At 34.7% G+C, this 22,582-nt stretch overlaps 2 protein-coding genes across 5 annotated transcripts; one reads left to right on the top strand and one right to left on the bottom strand.

The window, feature by feature from the left end:
* Window positions 1–1,050: 1,050 nt before the first annotated feature.
* Window positions 1,051–19,599, bottom strand: LOC107729764 (eukaryotic translation initiation factor 2 subunit 2-like). 2 transcript variants are annotated; one of them, XM_016540443.1, is made up of 10 exons: window positions 19,546–19,599; window positions 17,873–17,948; window positions 8,392–8,566; window positions 6,620–6,726; window positions 4,597–4,726; window positions 4,419–4,519; window positions 3,282–3,430; window positions 2,984–3,040; window positions 1,925–2,010; window positions 1,051–1,547 (listed from the first exon to the last, which is right to left on the bottom strand). In XM_016540443.1, the coding sequence occupies exons 3-10, from the start codon at window positions 8,564–8,566 to the stop codon at window positions 1,372–1,374; spliced, it is 981 nt and encodes a 326-aa protein (XP_016395929.1). In that variant the 5' UTR covers window positions 17,873–17,948; window positions 19,546–19,599; the 3' UTR covers window positions 1,051–1,371. The 2 variants fall into 2 exon arrangements, with proteins under 2 accessions (XP_016395929.1, XP_016395928.1); XM_016540442.1 differs by lacking the exons at window positions 17,873–17,948; window positions 19,546–19,599 and adding an exon at window positions 9,616–9,783.
* LOC107729765 (agouti-signaling protein-like) lies at window positions 17,806–20,017 on the top strand. Of its 3 annotated transcripts, none has more exons than XM_016540446.1 (4): window positions 17,806–17,880; window positions 18,583–18,756; window positions 18,982–19,034; window positions 19,836–20,017. In XM_016540446.1, the coding sequence occupies exons 2-4, from the start codon at window positions 18,597–18,599 to the stop codon at window positions 19,998–20,000; spliced, it is 378 nt and encodes a 125-aa protein (XP_016395932.1). In that variant the 5' UTR covers window positions 17,806–17,880; window positions 18,583–18,596; the 3' UTR covers window positions 20,001–20,017. The 3 variants fall into 3 exon arrangements, with proteins under 3 accessions (XP_016395932.1, XP_016395931.1, XP_016395933.1); XM_016540445.1 differs by having other exon boundaries at window positions 17,875–18,003; window positions 18,640–18,756; XM_016540447.1 differs by lacking the exon at window positions 17,806–17,880 and adding an exon at window positions 17,930–18,003.
* Window positions 20,018–22,582: the final 2,565 nt, after the last annotated feature.

Here is a 22,582-nt window from a genome sequence, read left to right as displayed (position 1 = left end):
TCAGAATAACATTACTTGATTTATGTCAGTGGGATTTTGAGGCTCTATGGAGCTTAAACAGGCAAAGACTGGATTCATTCGGACCGATGCACAGTAAAGGCTGTGACTCTTACAATTTTTTCACATTTTTCAGGGTAATTATCAGTTCTGGGCAATTTCATTTTAAGTATAAAACACCCATAATACTCTTTTTTAATGTTGTTGTAATTTGTTAACGTTCTATGATAACTGTTTTTAAAGTAGAATAACTAGAGAAAAAAAGCCTTTCTTGGAGGAATACTGTGGAAAAAACAGAAAAATGTACTGAGGAAAATGAAAAATTCAAGAAAATGCATTAAAAAAATAAAATGCATGCAATTAACATTTTATAAAATGTTTTTAGATGACAAAGTGGTTAAAGAACCTTCAAGTCATTTTTTAGCAAATAATTGTATAATATGGAGCACAAAAATGTAACTACATTTGAAACAATTCCCTTCAAAGTCCATTTAACTTTTTTTAAAAATTAGACAAATTGATTAAAATGCCTTAAAATTACTTTTTTTTTCTTTTTCTTTCTCAGTTGTATAATATGGAGTACAAAAATGTAACTACATTTGAAACAATTCCCTTCAAAGTCCCTTTTTTTTTTTTAAATGACTAAGTGATTGAAATGCCTTCAATTTTTTTCCTGAATATTTGTATAATACGGAGCACAGAATTATGACTATATTTGCAACAATTCCTTTCAATTTGAATTTTGAATTTTAATATAGAGAATGAGCAAACTAATTAGTTTCAATTATGAAAGTGCAAACTGGATATTGCATTTTTCTTATTTAAAAAAAAAACAAAAACACTCTTCCAGTTCTTTTAAGAGATGTTCAATCAACATACAATCATCCTTTTTTAAAGCACAGAAAAACAAAAGAGGTGGAAATACTAGCGTTTGTTCACATAATCATACTAAATCATACAGTACATTTCAAGCCAATTATCAAGCTCATTTCTCAATCACATTCAAACTCTCTAAATGTAAAGCAACATGCCTTCCCAGAAACATACACTGCATGTGTTTGCCCAGCTGGTATGCATTTTATTTCAATTGTTTTTCTGAAGGTAATACAGCAACAACAAATTTCACCAACAGTTCATTCATAAAATCCTCCAGGCTCTGCGCCCTCTCTGCTCCACAGCCAGACCGAACAAATCAACACTCTCTTCCTGTGCATAGGCCATTTCAGAGCTCAGAGGAGCTGAAGGAAATGAAATGATGCATTTGAGACGGCCGAGAACTCTGAACAGACGGGGTAGTAACCTGCGTGAGTGGATTTGTTGAGTTTGGTGGTGGAGCGCAGGTGTGTAAGGTGTGTGATGGTGGAGGGACAGGCGTTAGTTGGCTTTGGCACGCAGCTGCGCTCTCTTGCCCGTCACGGCCTGGAATCCGGTCTTGATGCTGGCGACGGAGCAGCGGGAGTGACACGTCTCACACTGCAGGAAATACAGACGCGTGTCCTTCTGCAAGATTGTGTCAGGAGACCGACACGTGTGGCACGTCACGTACTCCTCTGCAACACAAAAACATACTGCTTAGTGCAGGTTTGCTTTTCCACCATGTAATGCATATTAACAACTATGCCATATTAATAAAAACACAGGATGCATACTGAAATTATGGCAATAAGCCTATAATTATGCTATAAGCAATATATATGCTTGATGGCATGTATATTAAATATATACAATATTCTATACTTAAGATGCACACATATATATTATTTTAGACATGTATTTAATTTAATTTAAAAGATATATATCTTGTTAAAAAGGTGCATATGTAGATTTATGTAGATATGCATTATTTATTCAGTGAACCCCTTATGCCATTTCAATTTGAGTTTAAGAACATTATTTTTATCAATTCACCACTCAAATAAACACTCACTTATATATCTTCTTAAGACATTCTCTATCTGTTTCTGCTGGAATCTGCCTTTGATGACGAGCTGATTGTTTCCATCTATGGATCCGCTGAAAAGTCAAAACAGTGCATATCTAAACATATAATAAATAAAAATCACACCAATTTCTATATTCTTTCCAAATCACAAAGTTCCTGTTTCTAGCTGCAGAAAGAAGAATTCTGCTCATGTATGAGACTGATCTCTTTCCAAAACCAAAATCATCTGTAAATATCCAGGAGGCAAAATCGATGGGTTTCCTTTCATGTGTCTTCTGAGATACATGCGGGTGAACACAATGAGGTGCTGGAATGAGTGTGGAGCACTGAAAACAGTCTGCTTATCTTTTAATAATGCCTTCTGAAAGCATCACAGGGTCAGTCGCTCCCTCTAGAGCAGCAATGCCTTTCTCAACTGATTCAGGTTTCTCCCTGACATCCTGTGAAACGCCTCCAGCAAAACGTGCAAATGATGTGTTCTGGTGGAGGGTTTCAGTCGCACAGAGACGCAGGAAAAATAAACCCAGAGCTTGCCAGACACTGAGACCATATTTCGCAAGGTTAATGATCAACCGATGAAGGAAAACAACCATTGGTTGAGTGGTGCTCCCCATAAAACAAAATAATAGTTCACTTACAAATGACATATGGACAGAAGATCATTATAGGCTCTTTCCACAAACCGGGCACAAAAAAAGCCTCTTTTAAAAAAATGAAGTATTTCTTCGTCAGCAAATAGTTAAGAGATGCTTAACCTATACTTGTAAAATTTGAATTACCGGTAATACAATTTCAAAACAAACATTGGTCATTCCAAAACATTAGTGCAAGAATTATTTATTAATATTTACTACAATAAATTAAACATCAGTTCAACGCATCACATTTTAAGATAGCTGGAGGTAGACGAGGCAAAAAAAATAAAAATCTTTCAGGTGTTGAAAACTAGCTACTTATGTAGTGTTAATTGTTTGCTAGATAACAAGCATATCAAGTTTATCAAGCATATCTAACTGTTCTCAGAAAAATATCAAATAAACTCACCATGTGCCCAACTCAGCCAGCAAAAAAGCCAAAAGATGTTTTGGTTGTCGATGCAACCTGGGAAAAGAAAAAAATAAAGATTTAAGGTAAAGTGCCATAGAAAATAAAGTTCACGTGTGCAAATATACGATTGAATTATATGTTGGCAGAAATGAAATGCCCAACAACACAATACGAGTTCAGAATTGTTCAGAAATACAACAACTTTCCAGTTCTTTAGAGCAAATCAAACTCAGTCAACTCCAGAGTTTCATTACGGCTCTATAAAACAGCTTGACTATTTCAAGTTTAGACTTACAGTTTGCAGATGTCTGTGAAGTTTACGAATGAGGTCTTCTTTGTGCCGACCCTGACAACCTGAGGAGGCTTCATCACAAACTTTCTCTTCTCTCCAGCCACCATGTCTGGATTTTTTTCCCGCATGATGTTAAAGACTCTATTCAAAAGCTAAAAAAAGGTGATATTAATAATAATAACAAGAGCAGAGGCAAGCAGCCATTATCTAAGGAACATAGTGGTACAAACTAAAATTAAGACACTGCAATGATTCTTTAGTTTCAAGTTTTCAAGGGGATCAAACATACTGCAGTCAACCCATACATCAGAATCAGAAATATAAAATACCTTTTACAGAATTTTATTAAAGGAACAGTTTACCCAAAATGAAAATCTGTCGACCAAAACAATATAATGGATAAAGGAAGCAAGACGTCTAAATGATGGATTTGTTTCTTACAAACACGCAGCTTTTCACTTCACAAGACTGTAACTGATGGACTGGAGTGCTGTGGATTACTTGTGGATTATTGCGATGATTTTATCAGCTTTTTGGACTGGCGGCACCCATTCACTGCAGAGGATCCATTGGTGAGCAAGTGATGCAAATTTCTCCAAATCTGTTCTGATGAAGACACAAACTCATCTACATCTTGGATGGCCTGAGGTGAGTAGATTTGTAGCAAATTTTCATTTTTGGGTGAACTATTCCTTCAAATATACAGTGTATCCAAAACGTACTTGAACATGTATCCTATACTTGATGTATGGTTGTCCTTACGAAATAGCAAAAAACTGCCATGTACATAAAAAAAAAAAACCTGAAACGCACACATAAGCTATTGTTTAAAATGAAGACATCGTGTATAAGTATTGTGACATATTCTGACTGTCAAACATTACATATCCACAGTTTACGTGACAAACTACACCTGTGGTGAACTTGACGAGATCTGATTTCACACATCTAATAAATATCATCTTGACACCAGCTGTAATAATTCCAAACGTGTCTCAGAAAAGAGAAGTTAACAGAGAAAAGCTGTTCTAACAACAAATGCACCAGATGGCAGCAGTTTCTGGCCCTTTATCAAGTTATCACCTGAAACAAGTGCATATGTTCTGCGCCGCACGTTGAATAATAAATGTGCCCATTCACCTCATCATACGTGTAATCCCTCTCCGACCCTGCCCAGGCAGGGCCCGTCTGTGTGCTGAATGTGATGTCATCTGTGTTTTTACTGTCTTCATCTTCCACACCTTTCACACAAACAGCACAGAATTAGACTGCCAACATTATAGTTATTTACAGAAAAACGCCCTACTAAAGCACTTACCGTCATCTTTGCTTTGACTGTCTGTGTCCTCTTGAAAATCTTTGACTTTTCTTGATTTCTTCTTCTTAATGGGCAGCATTAAGTCATCCTCCTCTTGTGTCTCTGATGGCTCCGTTTCAATATTCAGCTCCTTTTGGAAATTTACAATTTATTTCGTTTAAGACAATGCATGACAACTGCTGTCGGTGCTGAACATATCAAACTTCAAATGCAAAGAGAATCTGATGTGTAGGCTCAGACATCAATTTATTTTTCAAAGGAATCCAAGGCCACTGAAGGATAACGCTTTCATGGTCAAAACATCGTTCAATGTGAAAAGCCATTACGGCCATGAAAACAATCGAGAGTTTAACGACTATACATGTGCAAACAATCGACTGACCTTCATTCCTTCTTCAAGCTCGGCATCAAAAATCTTCTCTTTTTTGGACTTTTTTTTCTTTTTCTTCTGGTTGAAGAAGTTTAAGTCATCCAGGTCATCTGATGTTTCTGGAAAATCACCAAAATCAAATCAAACAAGCCACACTTTTTGGACTGTATTTCACATTTCAATAAACATTCAGTGTGCAAAGAAAAGCTGGCCAATATATTGGATTTTTTTTTATATATATTTATTATTTCATTGTTGATTGAACATGTGAACAAGACACTTTTAAATAGGGCTGTGTGATATAAAAAAAAATATTGACATACTGTTATATAATAATATATATTTATAATATTTAATATACAATATTTGGACTTTAATCAAGACTTTGGGACAATATTTCCATTGCTTTACATTTAAGAATGCCTTTTGGTGTTTAGGAATTTGAAACCTATTTCAAAAGGAAACTGAGTAGAGCTTTATAAAAAAAGCTGTAACATGTCTCTAGAACAGACAAAACAATACAATATAGGTAAACATCAAAACAATAAAAAAACAAACCAGACGGAAAAGTCTCTGAAGTAAGCAACCGAAACTAGAACAAGTGACAGAAAGGGCAATATAATAATAATAATATAACATGCAATTACAGTTGGAAAGATGCAAACTTTGTTTGCGAATGCCCAAAGTAACAATACAGTGTCATTTTAATAAACATTTAAACAAAGCCATTTCATAAGTTAATACACATCCAAACTGCAATTTTTAACATGCATAACAACTTTAATGAGCCTAACATGTAAACATTATGATTTAAGTACTTAATCCAGCAGAAACTTGAGCATAATCAGCATAGTTTAAACGCCCGTAACAGATGCAACTACTTGCCTAGAAATCGATATTTGCGTAAAGTTGAGCATCTCTGAACTTCTAGCTGCTCTCAGTCGCTCTCAAAGCTCAACTCCCATAGGAATGAACTGGAAACACTCACACTGCTCCGCTCGCTCGACCCCAGTGGACACGCACCGTAAGAAATCATGCATTCTGCGGTTTAGAAAATGCGCGTACTCGCATCATGATTTCATTACGATTTTGATTAATTGCACAGCCTTAGTTTTTAATGTGTTTTTTTAACATGGCAATTACATTAAGCCAGTTGTACACTGGAAAATATTCAGAAAATTAACTTTTTCTGCAAAATTCTCTGTGAATTGTTTCAAAAACACAGATCTGAAGAATTATTGTGTCATTTTATATGCAAATATTGCTGTTTATTACTATGCATTGTTATCCTGACACAAAAAAAAAAGGATTAAATGTTCCGTTTTCATTTTGTTAAAAACATCTCTTCATTATGTACCAAAAAGTTCCCTTTTAGGGTCATTTGTTATTTTGATTTAGAACTTATGTTTTGGCCACTTAAAACTGCTTTTTAAGCATTTGTTCAAGATCAAATATACATCGAGTTATTTTGAAAATTTTATAGTATATGAATTATAAAAATCTAAACGGCTGGTATGAATGAGGCATTTATATAGCGCTTTATTGTGTATTGCTGTACACCCAAAGCGCTTTACAATCATATGAGGGGGTCTCTCCTCAAGCACCACCAGATCGAGAGTTTAACGACTATACATGTGCAAACAATCGACTGACCTTCATTCCTTCTTCAAGCTCGGCATCAAAAATCTTCTCTTTTTTGGACTTCTTTTTCTTTTTCTTCTGGTTGAAGAAGTTTAAGTCATCCAGGTCATCTGATGTTTCTGGAAAATCACCAAAATCAAATCAAACAAGCCACACTTTTTGGACTGTATTTCACATTTCAATAAACATTCAGTGTGCAAAGAAAAGCTGGCCAATATATTGGATTTTTTTTTATATATATATATTATTTCATTGTTGATTGAACATGTGAACAAGACACTTTTAAATAGGGCTGTGTGATATAAAAAAAAATATTGACATACTGTTATATAATAATATATATTTATAATATTTAATATACAATATTTGGACTTTAATCAAGACTTTGGGACAATATTTCCATTGCTTTACATTTAAGAATGCCTTTTGGTGTTTAGGAATTTGAAACATATTTCAAAAGGAAACCGAGTAGAGCTTTATAAAAAAGCTGTAACATGTCTCTAGAACAGACAAAACAATACAATATAGGTAAACATCAAAACAATAAAAAAACAAACCAGACGGAAAAGTCTCTGAAGTAAGCAACCGAAACTAGAACAAGTGACAGAAAGGGCAATATAATAATAATAATATAACATGCAATTACAGTTGGAAAGATGCAAACTTTGTTTGCGAATGCCCAAAGTAACAATACAGTGTCATTTTAATAAACATTTAAACAAAGCCATTTCATAAGTTAATACACATCCAAACTGCAATTTTTAACATGCATAACAACTTTAATGAGCCTAACATGTAAACATTATGATTTAAGTACTTAATCCAGCAGAAACTTGAGCATAATCAGCATAATTTAAACGCCCGTAACAGATGCAACTACTTGCCTAGAAATCGATATTTGCGTAAAGTTGAGCATCTCTGAACTTCTAGCTGCTCTCAGTCGCTCTCAAAGCTCAACTCCCATAGGAATGAACTGGAAACACTCACACTGCTCCGCTCGCTCGACCCCAGTGGACACGCACCGTAAGAAATCATGCATTCTGCGGTTTAGAAAATGCGCGTACTCGCATCATGATTTCATTACGATTTTGATTAATTGCACAGCCTTAGTTTTTAATGTGTTTTTTTAACATGGCAATTACATTAAGCCAGTTGTACACTGGAAAATATTCAGAAAATTAACTTTTTCTGCAAAATTCTCTGTGAATTGTTTCAAAAACACAGATCTGAAGAATTATTGTGTCATTTTATATGCAAATATTGCTGTTTATTACTATGCATTGTTATCCTGACACAAAAAAAAAAGGATTAAATGTTCCGTTTTCATTTTGTTAAAAACATCTCTTCATTATGTACCAAAAAGTTCCCTTTTAGGGTCATTTGTTATTTTGATTTAGAACTTATGTTTTGGCCACTTAAAACTGCTTTTTAAGCATTTGTTCAAGATCAAATATACATCGAGTTATTTTGAAAATTTTATAGTATATGAATTATACAAATCTAAACGGCTGGTATGAATGAGGCATTTATATAGCGCTTTATTGTGTATTGCTGTACACCCAAAGCGCTTTACAATCATATGAGGGGGTCTCTCCTCAAGCACCACCAGTGTGCAGCATCCAGGTAGGATAAAATGGGGAAAATTGGGCATTCACTAGCCAGGCAGGTGGAAAAGCCCATAATAATCTGGCTTTGTGTTCTCTACTCAATATTACTACAGCTATTTAACTATGAAATCAAAAAGCGACAACATTAAAGCAGAATACAACTGTGATGTGTTTTACCTTTCTTCCTCCCCTCATCTTCATCGAGATCGAACTCTTTCTCATCGGCCCCGTCAGCCTCTGTCTCTTTCGTTTCCAACTGTTGGCCTTCATCTCCCTCTCCACCATCTTCCTCCAGCATAAAAGGCTTCTTCTTTTTCTTCTTCTTCTTGGTCATAGTGGGATCAAATATCATCTGGAGGGACCATAGCAGGAGTTTAATAATGAGATCAAAAAGGTCCAAATGAAGCATGCAAGCAATCATCGACTAATGAGACTAGTCACAAGTTCACAACTAATCCTAATAATCATATTAAAGCTCTCTAAGATAATGCCAACCATGATTAGTTTCAAAAACACAAAATGCTAAAGCTTTTGAACCTAATTTTGGTTTGCACAACAAGAATAGATCAATGTGGAGTAGACGAAACCAAGATTTCATTTGCGACATCTCTTACATTAATCATAAAACAGTTCAAATGTTATCTAAGAAGAATCATATAATGTGGAAGCTTCATTAGACAGGTATGTCATGGTAATACCATAGTACGTTTACTTATACCATGGTTTTGAAGGGTATGTACTATGGTATTTATATAGTACCCCAAGAATATCATGGTACTTTACTACTTCGGGGCACCTTTTGTATGTGATACTGCTTTATTAAATAATCACCATATTCACATACCATAGTACATTTACATGATTCTTAAAGAACACAATGGTAATGCCATGGTGTGTCGAAGAAACATAGTAAAGTAATAGAAAATGTCCAAAGAAACCATAGTAGTACCATAAAAACTGTATTACCAATGTACGTCTGCAAAAACAGAAAAAGAAAAAAAAAACATGGCAGTACCACAGAAAATGCCGTAAAATATGGTCATATCATGGTACCAGTACAAAAAAAAGTAGTATCATGGTGCTCGTCCAAATAAAAATGTCTTTGCAACGTCCAAACAATCATGGCATTACCATGGTAAATGTTCAAAGAACATGGTATCATGTGTAAATTTCCATGGAAGTACCAATTACGTTCTGTAAATAAAATGGCAAAACAATTAGAGAAACGTAAGTTGTTTACTATCTAACTAGCTGACAAATGACAAAAAGATCTAGAAAAGACGAGCTGTGCACATGTTTCTTCACAGCCTTTACTGGTAGGCCCAACTGTCGTTCTCTTTTGACTGCCTAAATAAATTCATATTAACAAATAATCTTCCTAAACAACGATTGTTTACTAACCTCGTCTCCTGACATGGTTTCGACTTGTTGTGAAAACGCAGGAAGCAAAAATAAACGTTATTATAGGCTATTCTTAACGAACACCCTTCCTCGATATGCGCGTTGCCTGCGACAGGTCGGGCGGAGCTGGGTACGCATGCGCGTTAGAAGGCGCGTTGCATGATGGTTGTTGTAGTTCTGTCTGCAAAACTACGTAGGGCAGACTAGGGACATTTTTGTTTCAACGTTTGTTACTCAGTGACTCTCGAACTAGAATATTAGCACATTTAACTAATACAATTGTGGCACAAAAATGCATCTCAGCAGCCATGTATGATAGGGATTACAGAACTCTTTGGTCCCTCCATATCATGTTTGATCAGATTATTGGAGCTCATAAACCAAAACCCTATTGAGCTGGCAGAATCTTGAGGGCGTTTGCATGAACAAAGAACAAAGAAGATAGATTCTTATGTGATACAATAAATCTTTGGAAATAATGCCCAAATTGTTTTCTAAATTCATTGCTTGAAGACATCATGCCTCTAGAGTATTTTACTTACCCTCACTTTCGCTATAATATTCTCAAACCCTTCCTCCAGTGACAAACCAGAGCTAGTGCTTTATTCTTTATTGTTCATAATGGCTTGCAAACCATTTTATTCCTGTAATCTGTTTAAAATTGCAGTGGGATTTCTGGCTCCCAGACAGCTAAAACCCTTTCCTGCTTCCTCCTTATGGTCTGCTTCTTCTTAACAGTGTTATTTGCAGTATGTTACAATGTTACTTCTTCGAATCATAGTGCAAATAAATGTGAACTTTTAACTTTTTCAGTTGTAAGATCAAATACAGCCCCAGGGGTAAATGGTCAGTTTGATGTATTTTCTTGCCAAAATAGGTCTATAAATAGCAACAAAATCCACCACGGTACTTTCCTAAACACCTGTTTGAAGTGAAATGTTTCCTGATCCGTGAGATCATCATGTGCAACCAGAGGTTTACATTTACAACATTTAGGTTGATTTTTAAATTGCTGCAGATTTTTGTTCTTAATGAGAATCACTCATTTTATGTATAGATTTACTGTTACTGCAAGTGTGTGTGTGTGTACGTGTTTATGCTACATTGTGGGGACAAAATGTCCCCACAAGCAGGGTTTAAATTGGGCCGGGGCCGTCCGGGGCTGAGCCCCGGCACTTAAGACTCCAGGGCTCGACATTAACGCTTCATTAACGCCAGACAAATAACATGATTAAAACATCAGTAACCAAAAACACCAAAACGCAAGTATTATTTTGATTTTATTACATTTAGAGTAAGTGGCGAATAGTGGATATAGCTACTGTATATAATGCATCTATTGACAGTATAAGGTTGCGCTGCTGAGGCGAAGCTCCCGCAGCCTCTCCAGGAGAAATCAAAACGCGCAACACTAAGAAACTCGGCATCCAATATTATTTAATGCAGTTGTATTTTTCAGTGTAAATGATTTAATTTGATAACGTATAGATAATCACATTATTATAATTGAATTTATAGATCAAATGTAAGAATCTGAAATGAAAGTATTAATGAGATTAGTGGGAAAATGCCCTCTATAAAGGTAAAAAAAAAAAAAGTCCTTGTATAAAATATAAAAAACACGCAGATTTATATGTCACAGCTGATAGAAAACTGATGAGAATATTGCTTCAGAATAAATCATATTTGCAAAAAACAAAACAAAACACAGACACACACACATGATATATATATATAAGCTCGATACCATAGAGCCCCCCACATAACAAATCCCAATTTAACCCCTGCCCACAAGTATAGTAAAACTGCGGTCCCCACGAGGGGAAAAAAATGATTAGAAATAGTAAATGATGTTTATCTGAAAGTGTAACAATGCAAACAGGTTTTCTGTAAGGGGTAGGTTTAGGGTTAGGGGATAGAAAATATCTTTTGGTCAGTATAAAAGTAATAGAAGCCTATAGAAAGTCCCCACAATTCACAGAAACAAACGTGTGTGTGTGTGTGTGTGTTAAGCAGTGATTTCTAGCGGTATAAAGCCTTGCATATAGGCTTTAGTAAAGAGCATTGTTAAAAAACAAACAACAAAACCTAGTTCAAAATATTTTCTTGAATTAAAATGCTTTTAACCCAAAAGTCCTTGTTTAATGTTTGGTTTCAGTTGTGCAGTTTTAAGGTTTTCAGGTTTGTATCAAGAGTCTCCCTATGTCTATGTAATATATCACAGACAGTATACTGTATATGCTACTGGAGCCCAGCGTTTTCAGGGTATATCATTTACCTAAGGGGTGGAACACTGCTAATGTATGCATTCTTCATATTACATTTGCTCCGAGCAGCTCGATTTTCAGTAAAAGAGCTGTTGCACTCTTACCACAAGCTGTGAAGTGACAGAAAATATATTCATGTGTAAATCTGCTTAGGAAATAAGTAGTTTATGCTTTTTTGAGCATGGGAGGGAAGACCATGGGAAAATCCAATATGTGCAGAAGGTAAAAAAATGTCTTATTCCTTCTCTTTCTTTCTTTCTTTCTCTCGCTCTCTCTGTCTTAATTTGAGTTATTTTCATAGCTTATCATCAAGGTTACATGAGGACCTCATTCGAACGTATATCTGGGTTATACATTCAGCTAATCGCTTCACAAATTTGACATTATTGCTTTTGAGGGTTGTAAAATTACCAAAGCATTTTTAATGTAATAAATCTCTTTGTTACTTTAGTTCTCATCAGGTTTGTATCAAGAGTCTCCCTATGTCTATGTAATATATCACAGACTGTATACTGTATATGCTACTGGAGCCCAGCGTTTTCAGGGTATATCATTTACCTAAGGGGTGGAACACTGCTAATGTATGCATTCTTCATACTACATTTGCTCCGAGCAGCTCGATTTTCAGTAAAAGAGCTGTTGCACTCTTACCACAAGCTGTGAAGTGACAGAAAATATATTCATGTGTAAATCTGCTTAGGAAATAAGTAGTTTATGCTTTTTTGAGCATGGGAGGGAAGACCATGGGAAAATCCAATATGTGCAGAAGGTAAAAAAATGTCTTATTCCTTCTCTTTCTTTCTTTCTTTCTCTCGCTCTCTCTGTCTTAATTTGAGTTATTTTCATAGCTTATCATCAAGGTTACATGAGGACCTCATTCGAACGTATATCTGGGTTATACATTCAGCTAATCGCTTCACAAATTTGACATTATTGCTTTTGAGGGTTGTAAAATTACCAAAGCATTTTTAATGTAATAAATCTCTTTGTTACTTTAGTTCTCACAGAGCCTGGGGCCTTGTTTTCAGACTGCAAAAAAAACATATACACATTACCAATCAAAACACTGAAGCTATGCCAAGACGTCTTATTTTCACTTTTGGCCCATTTCAAGTTTATATGTACAGCATTAGCACCAGTGAAGCTGAAAATATACACGGTGTCATAGTCTTCAGAGAATAGAGTGAAGTCTGCAAAACTTTAAATCAGATAGACAGATTTGACAGATAATGAACAGTGCTGCTGTTTGGAGTCTGTGGGCACTTATTCACATGCCGGGCAGTTTCCACTGATCTCAGAGACATATTGTTCTGTGATTTCTGAAACTGGATCGCAATAAGGCTTTGAAACTAAATGTAAGATGTTGAAATCAAAGGTTTCTCTATTACCAAACTATATAATAGCTTCAACTACATGCTGAAAATAGAAACATGTAGAATCACTCATCACAATGTATTTGGTCTCAATTCCTACCATTATATATTGAAAATATACTATGTCTTTTCCATGATGTGGACATTTCTGTTTCATATACTTCATTTTCACAAATGAATATTTATCTCTTATTTTATCGTACATTATCTAAAAATAAAACAATTAAAGTCTTTTTATAAAATCTCATGTTTCAAAACCAGGACCCAAGTGTATCATATACACAAGTGTATTACATATTCTCACTGAAATATTAGAATTGTGTTTGTGATTCATTATTTGATACATTTTGTCCCTGATTTCACAGTAGTAAGTAAAACTGAAATATACATATTTTACGTTTGAATATTATATCTAGTTTTATATTAGATCATGTGATCAAAATCATGTCCAAAGCACATTTTCTGAATATAGAAATATTAAAACGTTTATTTAAAAAACTCTCTCTGAAAAGCAACAATACAGTATGTTTTTTTTAAGTCTTTTTACTGTGAAAACATATTTCATATGTCCAAAATGAATTCAGTTCAATTATATTTGTGATCATATTTGTGATGATTTTGTTACATTTGTGATAATCTGAGATTGAATATCCATTTTAAGTGTTACAGAGAACAAGATATAGGAAAAGATCATAAATGCTGCAAATCATTTAAAATACGCAAGATCCTGTGCTGAAAATTTGTTCATGTTAAATCACTGCATGTTTAACCAGACTAACAGTTTGTAACAGACTTGAATTGTAACCATGTGATCCAAACTACTGCTCTTGGGAGGAAGAGAGCGATAGTTTTATAATGCCATATATTATATAACTTTACTCTTTAGCAACTAAATCAAACCGACTATGCAACCAGTTTATCACCTTGGCAATCAGTTCAAAGCTGTTGGCTGTTGGTCTCAAAAAATAAAATGACATTTAAAAAAGCAAAATCACTTGATACCCAGTGATTAACATGCATTTCCATTGTAGAGAAAAAATTGTTTGATATGTTTATAATAATATAATATCGAAACATCTTTAAAACAACATTAATTTACTTGAGAGGCAAGATTAAGACATGTTTTCAGATATCAGCATTTTTTTTTATAAACCATTAGAAAATTGTTTTTCTTGTTTTAAGCATTAATAGGTTTGGTATCACTGAGAGTATAAAGTTTTTATTAATAATTAGAATGTTCTATTTTTATATTTTAGTTTGTTCTAGTAATTTTGTGTTTTTGTCATTTTTGTTAATATTGTTTATATACGTAGTTTGCATTCATTTTATTTCAGTTTTAGCTTTGGTTATTTTAGTACATCAAGATAAACTAAATTAAAATGTCGTTTTTAATATATTTTATTTTATTTCAGTTCAAGTTTGTTTATTTCAAGTAACAAAAACTGTTCAGTTTTGTAAATATAATAACTATGATAATAAACTAAATATACAGTCAAGATACAGTATATTCTCTTACATTTTAAAACAAGACAACAATTGCAATAATTGTTTTATTCTTCTTCAGTAAATGTAATTATCAAAGATACAGGTTTTTCGATGTCCACTATACTCCAAGATCTGTCTTACAATTTAAAGAAGCCAAAACATGATCATGGTAATTTGTATGAGATGGTGAAAACATTCAACTTTCATGGTTTTTCTCTTATTAGGTTCTGCTTTGGTTTAGGCATATTTGCTCCATCCCATATGAATGCTCATGAGATTCTGATTCTGATTCTGATTAAAGGTGGAGCAGCCCAGAAGACAAAGCTGGTGTTAATGACAGAAACGCATGCTTTCTTAACCTGTCCAGACCCTGTCAAGACAGCCTTTATAGCATCTCTTCATCCTGGACAATTCAAAAGTTTCCCAAATCTCTCGAGAGCAATGTTCAGCACTCACTCGGTTGGCTTTTCCACTTCCATGGCTTTGATTTCACAATTGTTGTCCAAGTCTCTGGCAGCATCCAGATGAGCAAACGATGGATGTAATTACCTAATGTACTTGCATACTTTGGGGCCGAATATGTGAATGAAATGTCACCACATTGAGCCAGCCAAAAAACAAGAAAAATCAAGACCGACATGATTGTTCCTTTAAAGCATTTTTATAGATTTGTTTTGTCACTTTAAAGTAAACATAAAATAGCATTCGCAACCCTTTTGTGCCCGTAATGTGACGTTGTTCAGGAAAACACGATGTTCCAAAATAAAATCTATTGGGGCGGTACCTAATGTACTAAAGCTAAAAGGTACATCTTTTTACCTTATTTAACCTTAAATGTTACATATTAGCAGGTTTGGGGAAAGTTACTTTTAAAAGTAATGTGTTACAATATACTCCCTAAAAAAGTAACTAATTGTATTACTTAGTTACTTTTTGTAGAAAGTAATGCATTACGTTACTTTTGCATTACTTTTTCTCATCTGGGCTGAGCTTGCTTGTTTGTTTTTAATACAAAAAACTAATATTTTTTGACAAGTATAAATGCCTTTCACACCAAAAGTGAAATGAATAAGCCTCAAACAAACCTTTCAGCTGTGCTGCCATTCTGGATTTCACGAAGAATAGGATGCAAGAGGAGAAAGTTCAACACTCTTTAGCAATTAAAGAAAGAAAGAAAGAAAGACAAATGTTATGTTTATCTAAAGTAATTTTTACTTATTAGAATGGCTGAATTGGATCATCGAAGGTCAGCAGCAAAGACATTGGTAAATAAAATGGGATTAGCCTAAATACATAGAATATAAATACAATACAATCATTTTTGTGCTATTTAACATTTAATTATTGCAGGTTTGCATCATATTCTAAATTTGCATTTCACTGTTTTTATTTATTGTTTTTGAAGAATACCGAATCTGTTTTTGTCCAAATGAGATCAGTAAATGCATGTTCACATTTAGTCTAGAACTACAGTTTACACAGCGCTCACAACGCCTCTGCACTTACTCCTGATTTCTCTCAACATGAGGACAGGAGAGCTGTCAATAATTGGGAAAACAAAGTAACCGGAGTTAGATATTTGAGAAAGTAACTCGGGTATTTTCTTATGAATTAAAAAGCAATGTGTTACGTGAACAGTCTTTTACTGTTAAAATCACAATAATTTTTTACAGTGTAGTCACTTGAAAAAGTAATCTGATTACGTAACTCTTGTTACTTAGTACTTTAAAAGTACATATTACCTTTTGAAATAGTACCACCCTAGTAAATGTTTGGTACGTTTGCAGGGCTGTGCATTTTATAGAAAATCTTGTAAAAATTTATATTTTACATTCCACCCCATTTATTGAGATGTAGAAAGCAGTATTGTATCTGTGGGTGGGCTTTTCTATTGCGGCCTAAAGCACATGGAATCAGCTCATTTCTGTGTTTATTATCGCACACCATCAGTTCACATTGAATCTATTTGTAACATCTGGGCCCTTCCTTTGGAAGAATCTTTGGAAAACAATGTTTACCAGTACATGATTTTGTTATGAGCATTTGCTTCAAAGGTCATAAGGTCGGAAGTCTAAGAAGTGAGAAGTCGTCTAAAGAGAAAACAGGTTTCCTAATGGGCACATGTGATTTTAAATTCAGTGGACAAACTTCAGGGCTCAGAAAAATAATTATAGCGTTATCTGCTGGTCAAAATGTTCCTCCCCACTTTAAAAATGCCACTCTTCGTTTAGACTCTTGATATTGTGCAATTGTACTGAAATTGTTGTTGAAGGTGTAATGAAACGCCATAACATTGTTCTTAAAACTAGAAGACAGATCAAAAAGCATGCATGCAACAAATCCATATCAAATAAACATCCAAATGCATGTGCTTTTGAATCTTGTAACAATCATACCTGCCCTGAGAGGGAAACAAAGCAAATTCTTCTTGTTTTCTGTGTGTAATTATTGATTATGTCATATGCCTGCATTGGATCTGATGATCTTGAGTCACAAATTAAAACCAGGCTCTCGAGCGTGGGTGAATATTGTTCACATTCCTACCTTTTTATTCAAAAAATCGAAATAACTCTCAGGGTTTTCCCTCGCAAACACGCACAATGTCCCTAAAATGTTTTTGGACACTTCATGTCTGAATGTCACAAAATATCAAAGCAAGTGGCATCTGTGCTTTTCTGAGCCTTTTTGTGCAACTGGTGTTTTGGTGATTTATATTAAGGTAGACCTTCACATTAAATATGAACATGTTCCATTAACGTTTGACAGCCGGACTGTGACAAATGCTTTAATTTGAACTGTATATCTACTGGTTCAGAAAAAAGTGTTTCTGACATTCATAAGTGTGAAGTAAGTGCCCAAATATGTTTTCGGGCCACTATACACACACTTGTTCTCTCTTCATACGCGTATACTTATCCTTCACCCTTTCTCTTTTTTTTTTAATGTCGGTCTCTCTCCCTCTGTCCCGTCTGGGCGTATGGATCCGCCCCTGCTTAATTTTATAATTTCGCCCCTTTCTGAATTTCCTGACTACAAAAATCTGTCTGACATTTCTCTCTCAGTCTCAGCAGGGGAGCGGGGAATATCTCAAGCCAGCTACACAAAGGGAAAACAGGGGACCCCATTACTCACCAGGACAGGTCAGTTTGTAAATTCCCAACACCGACTCCTGAAGATTACCATGGGTAGTTTCGCTTTTGAAAGCACCCTGAAAGAGGATATAAAGAAAAGACGAGATTGTCAGAAACAGGAGGTTGAACATGGTGAGACATGATGAATTGTGATCAAATGCTACTTGAAATACTGTAAACTGGAACTGTAGCTCTGCTTGTGAACTTTTAAGTGTTTTGTGGGTATTAATATAGAACTTACTGCACTGGAATATAACAGTCCTTCTTGTTTTCTTGGCACATGCTATTTGGCCTATACTACAAAAAAATGACTCCGTTGCCGGCTGGAGAAGTGGTTTTGCGCAAAATCTATAGGTTATAATTTTAACTACCATTAAAGTGCTCTGATAGATGTTTTTTGTATGTTGTAACATAAAGGAATATTTTACGCTTACGTTTGTTTTACGTCTAATTTCTGCGCATTTACACAACGTTTTGAGCTTCAGTTTGGATAAATTTGACCTTTCAAAGATAATTCATAAAGGCTAGTTTTGTCTATTTTTTCTCTCTCTCTCTCTTTGTTTGTTTAGGGGTTTGAAATAGCACAAGCCTTTAAAGATTGAACATCCAGTTTTGTGTATGGCTAATTCTGTTTGTGTACGTATGTGATTATTACTAAATCTGCAGCTTTATGTTTTTGATGTTTGTGTTTGAAACTATTGTCTCGTGCAGGGTGAAGTCTTAATATGAATCCGTCATTGTTGCTGTGCTGTGTGCTGCTCTGTTTAGCCTGCTGTGTTACGGTACATACACACATGATTATGGAGGAACAATACAGCTCCAACCAAACAACCATCAGCTTACACGCAAATAACCAAACAGATGCACCTCCTGTGCTCATAGTCGGTAAGGCTTCTTTCTCTTACAGAGAAACTATTCGAAACAAATCATTCTTAATCAAGAACTGTAAAAATGGTCAACAGAAACTTCTAGCTAAGTGCTAAATTTTTTTTTTTAACCGCATCAGTATGAATGTATCATTCTCTATTTTACATTCCTTTATGTTACTAATTTAGAAACATTCAACTTAAATGATGTATGTTCTAATGTATTTGTTTTCCGCTATCGAAGGGCTTTCAAAAACACCTAAGAAGAACAAGAAAACGGAAAAGAAACCAAAAAAGGTTTGTAAAGTTAGATATTCATTTATAGTTACCACTTTAATACAATTGTCCACACAAATATAATCACGAGAAGCTGCAAAATCACAAACAACAACAACAACAAATTCTGTTAGGGTGTTTAATTTAGTTTATGGTGATTTAAAATATTTTTAAAACTAATATGCTGCTAATTAAAAGCTAACAAAAACTGTTCACATATTTATTCAGTCTACCGCCTTGTATCAGTCTTAAAATATTTGAATTTCAGGATGATAAAATTCAGTATTTATTTATTGATCTGTACGTCTATTTAGGGAAATATAGATATATGTTTATTAAAATTTAAATAGCTGTATTGGATTTAGTATAGCATTCTGTGGCAGAAATTACTTTTTAAATAATTTTGGAGGTTATGTAGACTACTCCTTTGTTTTGCTAAGTCTAATTTCATAGCTAGCATTTTACACAATTAAACAACATTTCCCCACTTTTAAAACACGACAAAATTGCTTGGAAATTACGTGATATTTACCAGGATCTTGTTTTCTTCGCACATCACGCGTCAGGCTCTTCTCTGGCACTTTTGTCTCCTTGGAAACCAAGTAGCTAACGTTTGATAACAAAAGTGTATTTACAGACACATTAGTTGGACGTGGTGAAAATGATGCCTTAACTAGGGTACGGTGGTAATTTGTGCAAAAAACATTTGAAAGCATTTTCGCTCCGTGTTAATCATTGGCTCATGTTTGCTTTGTTACTTTCAATAACAAATACAAAATGCACCACATAGGAACTTAAACCTTCATTTGGTATGTGTTTCAGAAATTCAGCAACCATGTGAAGAGACCTCCGCCGCCGCCGAACTGCGTGCCGCTCTGGAGCAGCTGCAAGACGCCCAACACGGTGTGCTGCGATCAGTGCGCCTTCTGCCACTGCCGCCTGTTCAAGACCGTCTGCTATTGCCGCATGGGTAACCCGAAATGCTGAACACCCCCTGCCCTGAAAGGAGGAGGATGGGACTGTCCCGATCCCAAAGGCTTGTTTATAAAACCCTGTGGGATTAGGACAACCGAACATCAGTGCACTCCATCATATAATCGGAGATTTCCTGGCCAGATATTATACCCACTGCTCGTGACAAACGCTCGGGAATAATGGAGAAGAGCCACCTGGGTGATTACCGAAGTACTTTACATTTTAATTCAATGTATATGTATTTTTTTAAATTACTGTTAATGAAAAGAGTAAGCACTTTATGGAAAAATGTTAAAGCATCCGGTTCTGACCTACAACCTGTTTGAGCTGCTGTAAACAATAAAGGGATCCACCAGAAAAGGGGAAATCACCATGACAACCACAGTTGCCGCCAAATAGTTGTTGGTGTTTACTACAGTAAAACCGCCAACACTCTCGACAATAAATAAAAGAAAACAAAAAAATAAACATATAATTAAATAAAACTATAGATTCCGAGAGCTTATTTAATAAGAGTATTTTACAGAAAGAAAAAAAAGTTTTGGCGAACCTATGTCTGTATAATTTGGTGAAGACTTTGGTTGTAATGGTAATTGTTTTAAACTAATGGGGAATATTTTTGTTGAGAGACAAAGTAGATGAGTAAATATAGTTCTTGGGTCGATTAAAAAAAATTACGTTTCTGTACATTCATGTATATATTTCGTCTGAAAATTGTAGATGCAATGTCTATGATTATTATTGATTCAAGCAATGAATGACTCAAGACCAATATCCAATTTACCCGGGTAAAAACTCGGGGAAAACGTTGCAGGATCTCGCGCTTTTCATTGTAAAAATAAAAAATAACATTGTAAATTAATATAATAAAGAATTAAACGTGTAATTTGTCTACTGCATTCTGATTTATGAAAATGCTCTTGCTAGCTTTTTAGTATTTCTTTTTTTTTTAGTTTTGGGGAATTCTATAATCTATAATTCTATATTCCTATAGAATTTTGGGAAATGTATATATTTTGTATTTTATATATATTCCTCTAACGCTTACTACTTGTGGTGCAGACCTCTTTTCTCAAAAGTCAGCCGAGTGATTTCCCTGCATATGTTATGTAGTAGTAGGATTCAGGGAAACCACTGTAAAGTCCTTGAATGGAAACCGTAAGACAGTAGACCCATGAGAGAAACAAGACTTTGAGATGTAAAGGCAACTGATAGACTTAGCTTAAATTACCCTAAAAAACTTTATTATAATACTTATTATTATCACTTGTACCTATGCTGAAAACATGCATCTTTGGTAAGTTGACATAACATATCCATGAGTTTATTATTATTATTATTTTAAATCAGAAAAATTTTTTTATTTTGAGTACTTCAACGAGTTCCAATTTTTTTTTGTCCACTTCAGTCGCAATCTGTGACTACCAAGTGAACTATTTTTGAAATAAAGTCATTACTATAAACAATTCAATTTACATATATCCCATGTAGTAGGTAAAAAAATAACCAACAAATATTTAATACAAACTAGGATGCAACTACAGATGTAAAGGTAACTGATAGACTTAGCTTAAATTACCCTAAAAAACTTTATTATAATACTTATTATTATCACTTGTACCTATGCTGAAAACATGCATCTTTGGTAAGTTGACATAACATATCCATGAGTTTATTATTATTATTATTTTAAATCAGAAAAAAAATTGTATTTTGAGTACTTCAACGAGTTCCAATTTTTTTTGTCCACTGCAGTCGCAATCTGTGACTACCAAGTGAACTATTTTTGAAATAAAGTCATTACAATAAACAATTCAATTTACATATATCCCATGTAGTCTCTCATTTTAATGAGGTCATAAAATCTGCATGCGTAAAGAAAAAAATAACCAACAAATATTTAATACAAACTAGGATGCAACTACTTTAAAGGTCTTGCTTTAGAGACAACTGATTATGCAAAGCAAGATCAAAGCGTATGGACACAGGTTCCAAATACCTCAAATAATTATCGGTTCAACACAGGTAATAAAACACACGCACAGGGTGACACTAAAGGCTCCAGACGCCACAGCTGGTTCACATTGAAAGGAAGCAATGGGTGAGAAAGGAGGAGAGGAAAAAGAAAAACTCAAAAAGATAGACCCTTGTTATGTCTCTCAGGGGACACTTTACAGGCATTTTAGGGGTCCGGTACATCTAATGGCCTACAGACTATTCCTTTACCCCACAAACACTAACTACACCATTTTACAGTTTCCAACTAATAAGGGCCAAATTAGATTGAAGCCATGTGTCTGTATGGCAGCTTGAATTACTAAGACATTGCTTATCTATGGAATAAACCAGTTTGGGTTCATTAGTTACTCAACGAGACCCAATAGTGATTTTATGGATGCAGGCCCGGTCCTGACAGCGGTTCTGCTATTTTTCATGGCTCCTCTCAGACGCTTTGTGTTGCTGACCGCACATCGTGGCCTCGTTTTTCATCGGGGAGTTATCAATGTCACAAGTCTGTCAGTGAATGCCTGAGCATGATGTTTTTATCAAGGAACCGTTACAGGACACAAGTGGAACGGCTTTAATTTCATATG

Source organism: Sinocyclocheilus rhinocerous, unplaced genomic scaffold (assembly GCF_001515625.1).
Source record: "Sinocyclocheilus rhinocerous isolate Xijiao unplaced genomic scaffold, SAMN03320098_v1.1 scaffold218, whole genome shotgun sequence".
Taxonomy (NCBI): Eukaryota; Metazoa; Chordata; class Actinopteri; order Cypriniformes; family Cyprinidae; genus Sinocyclocheilus; species Sinocyclocheilus rhinocerous.
The sequence above is the reverse complement of the archived record's forward strand: the minus strand, read 5'-3'. Positions and strand labels throughout refer to the sequence as shown.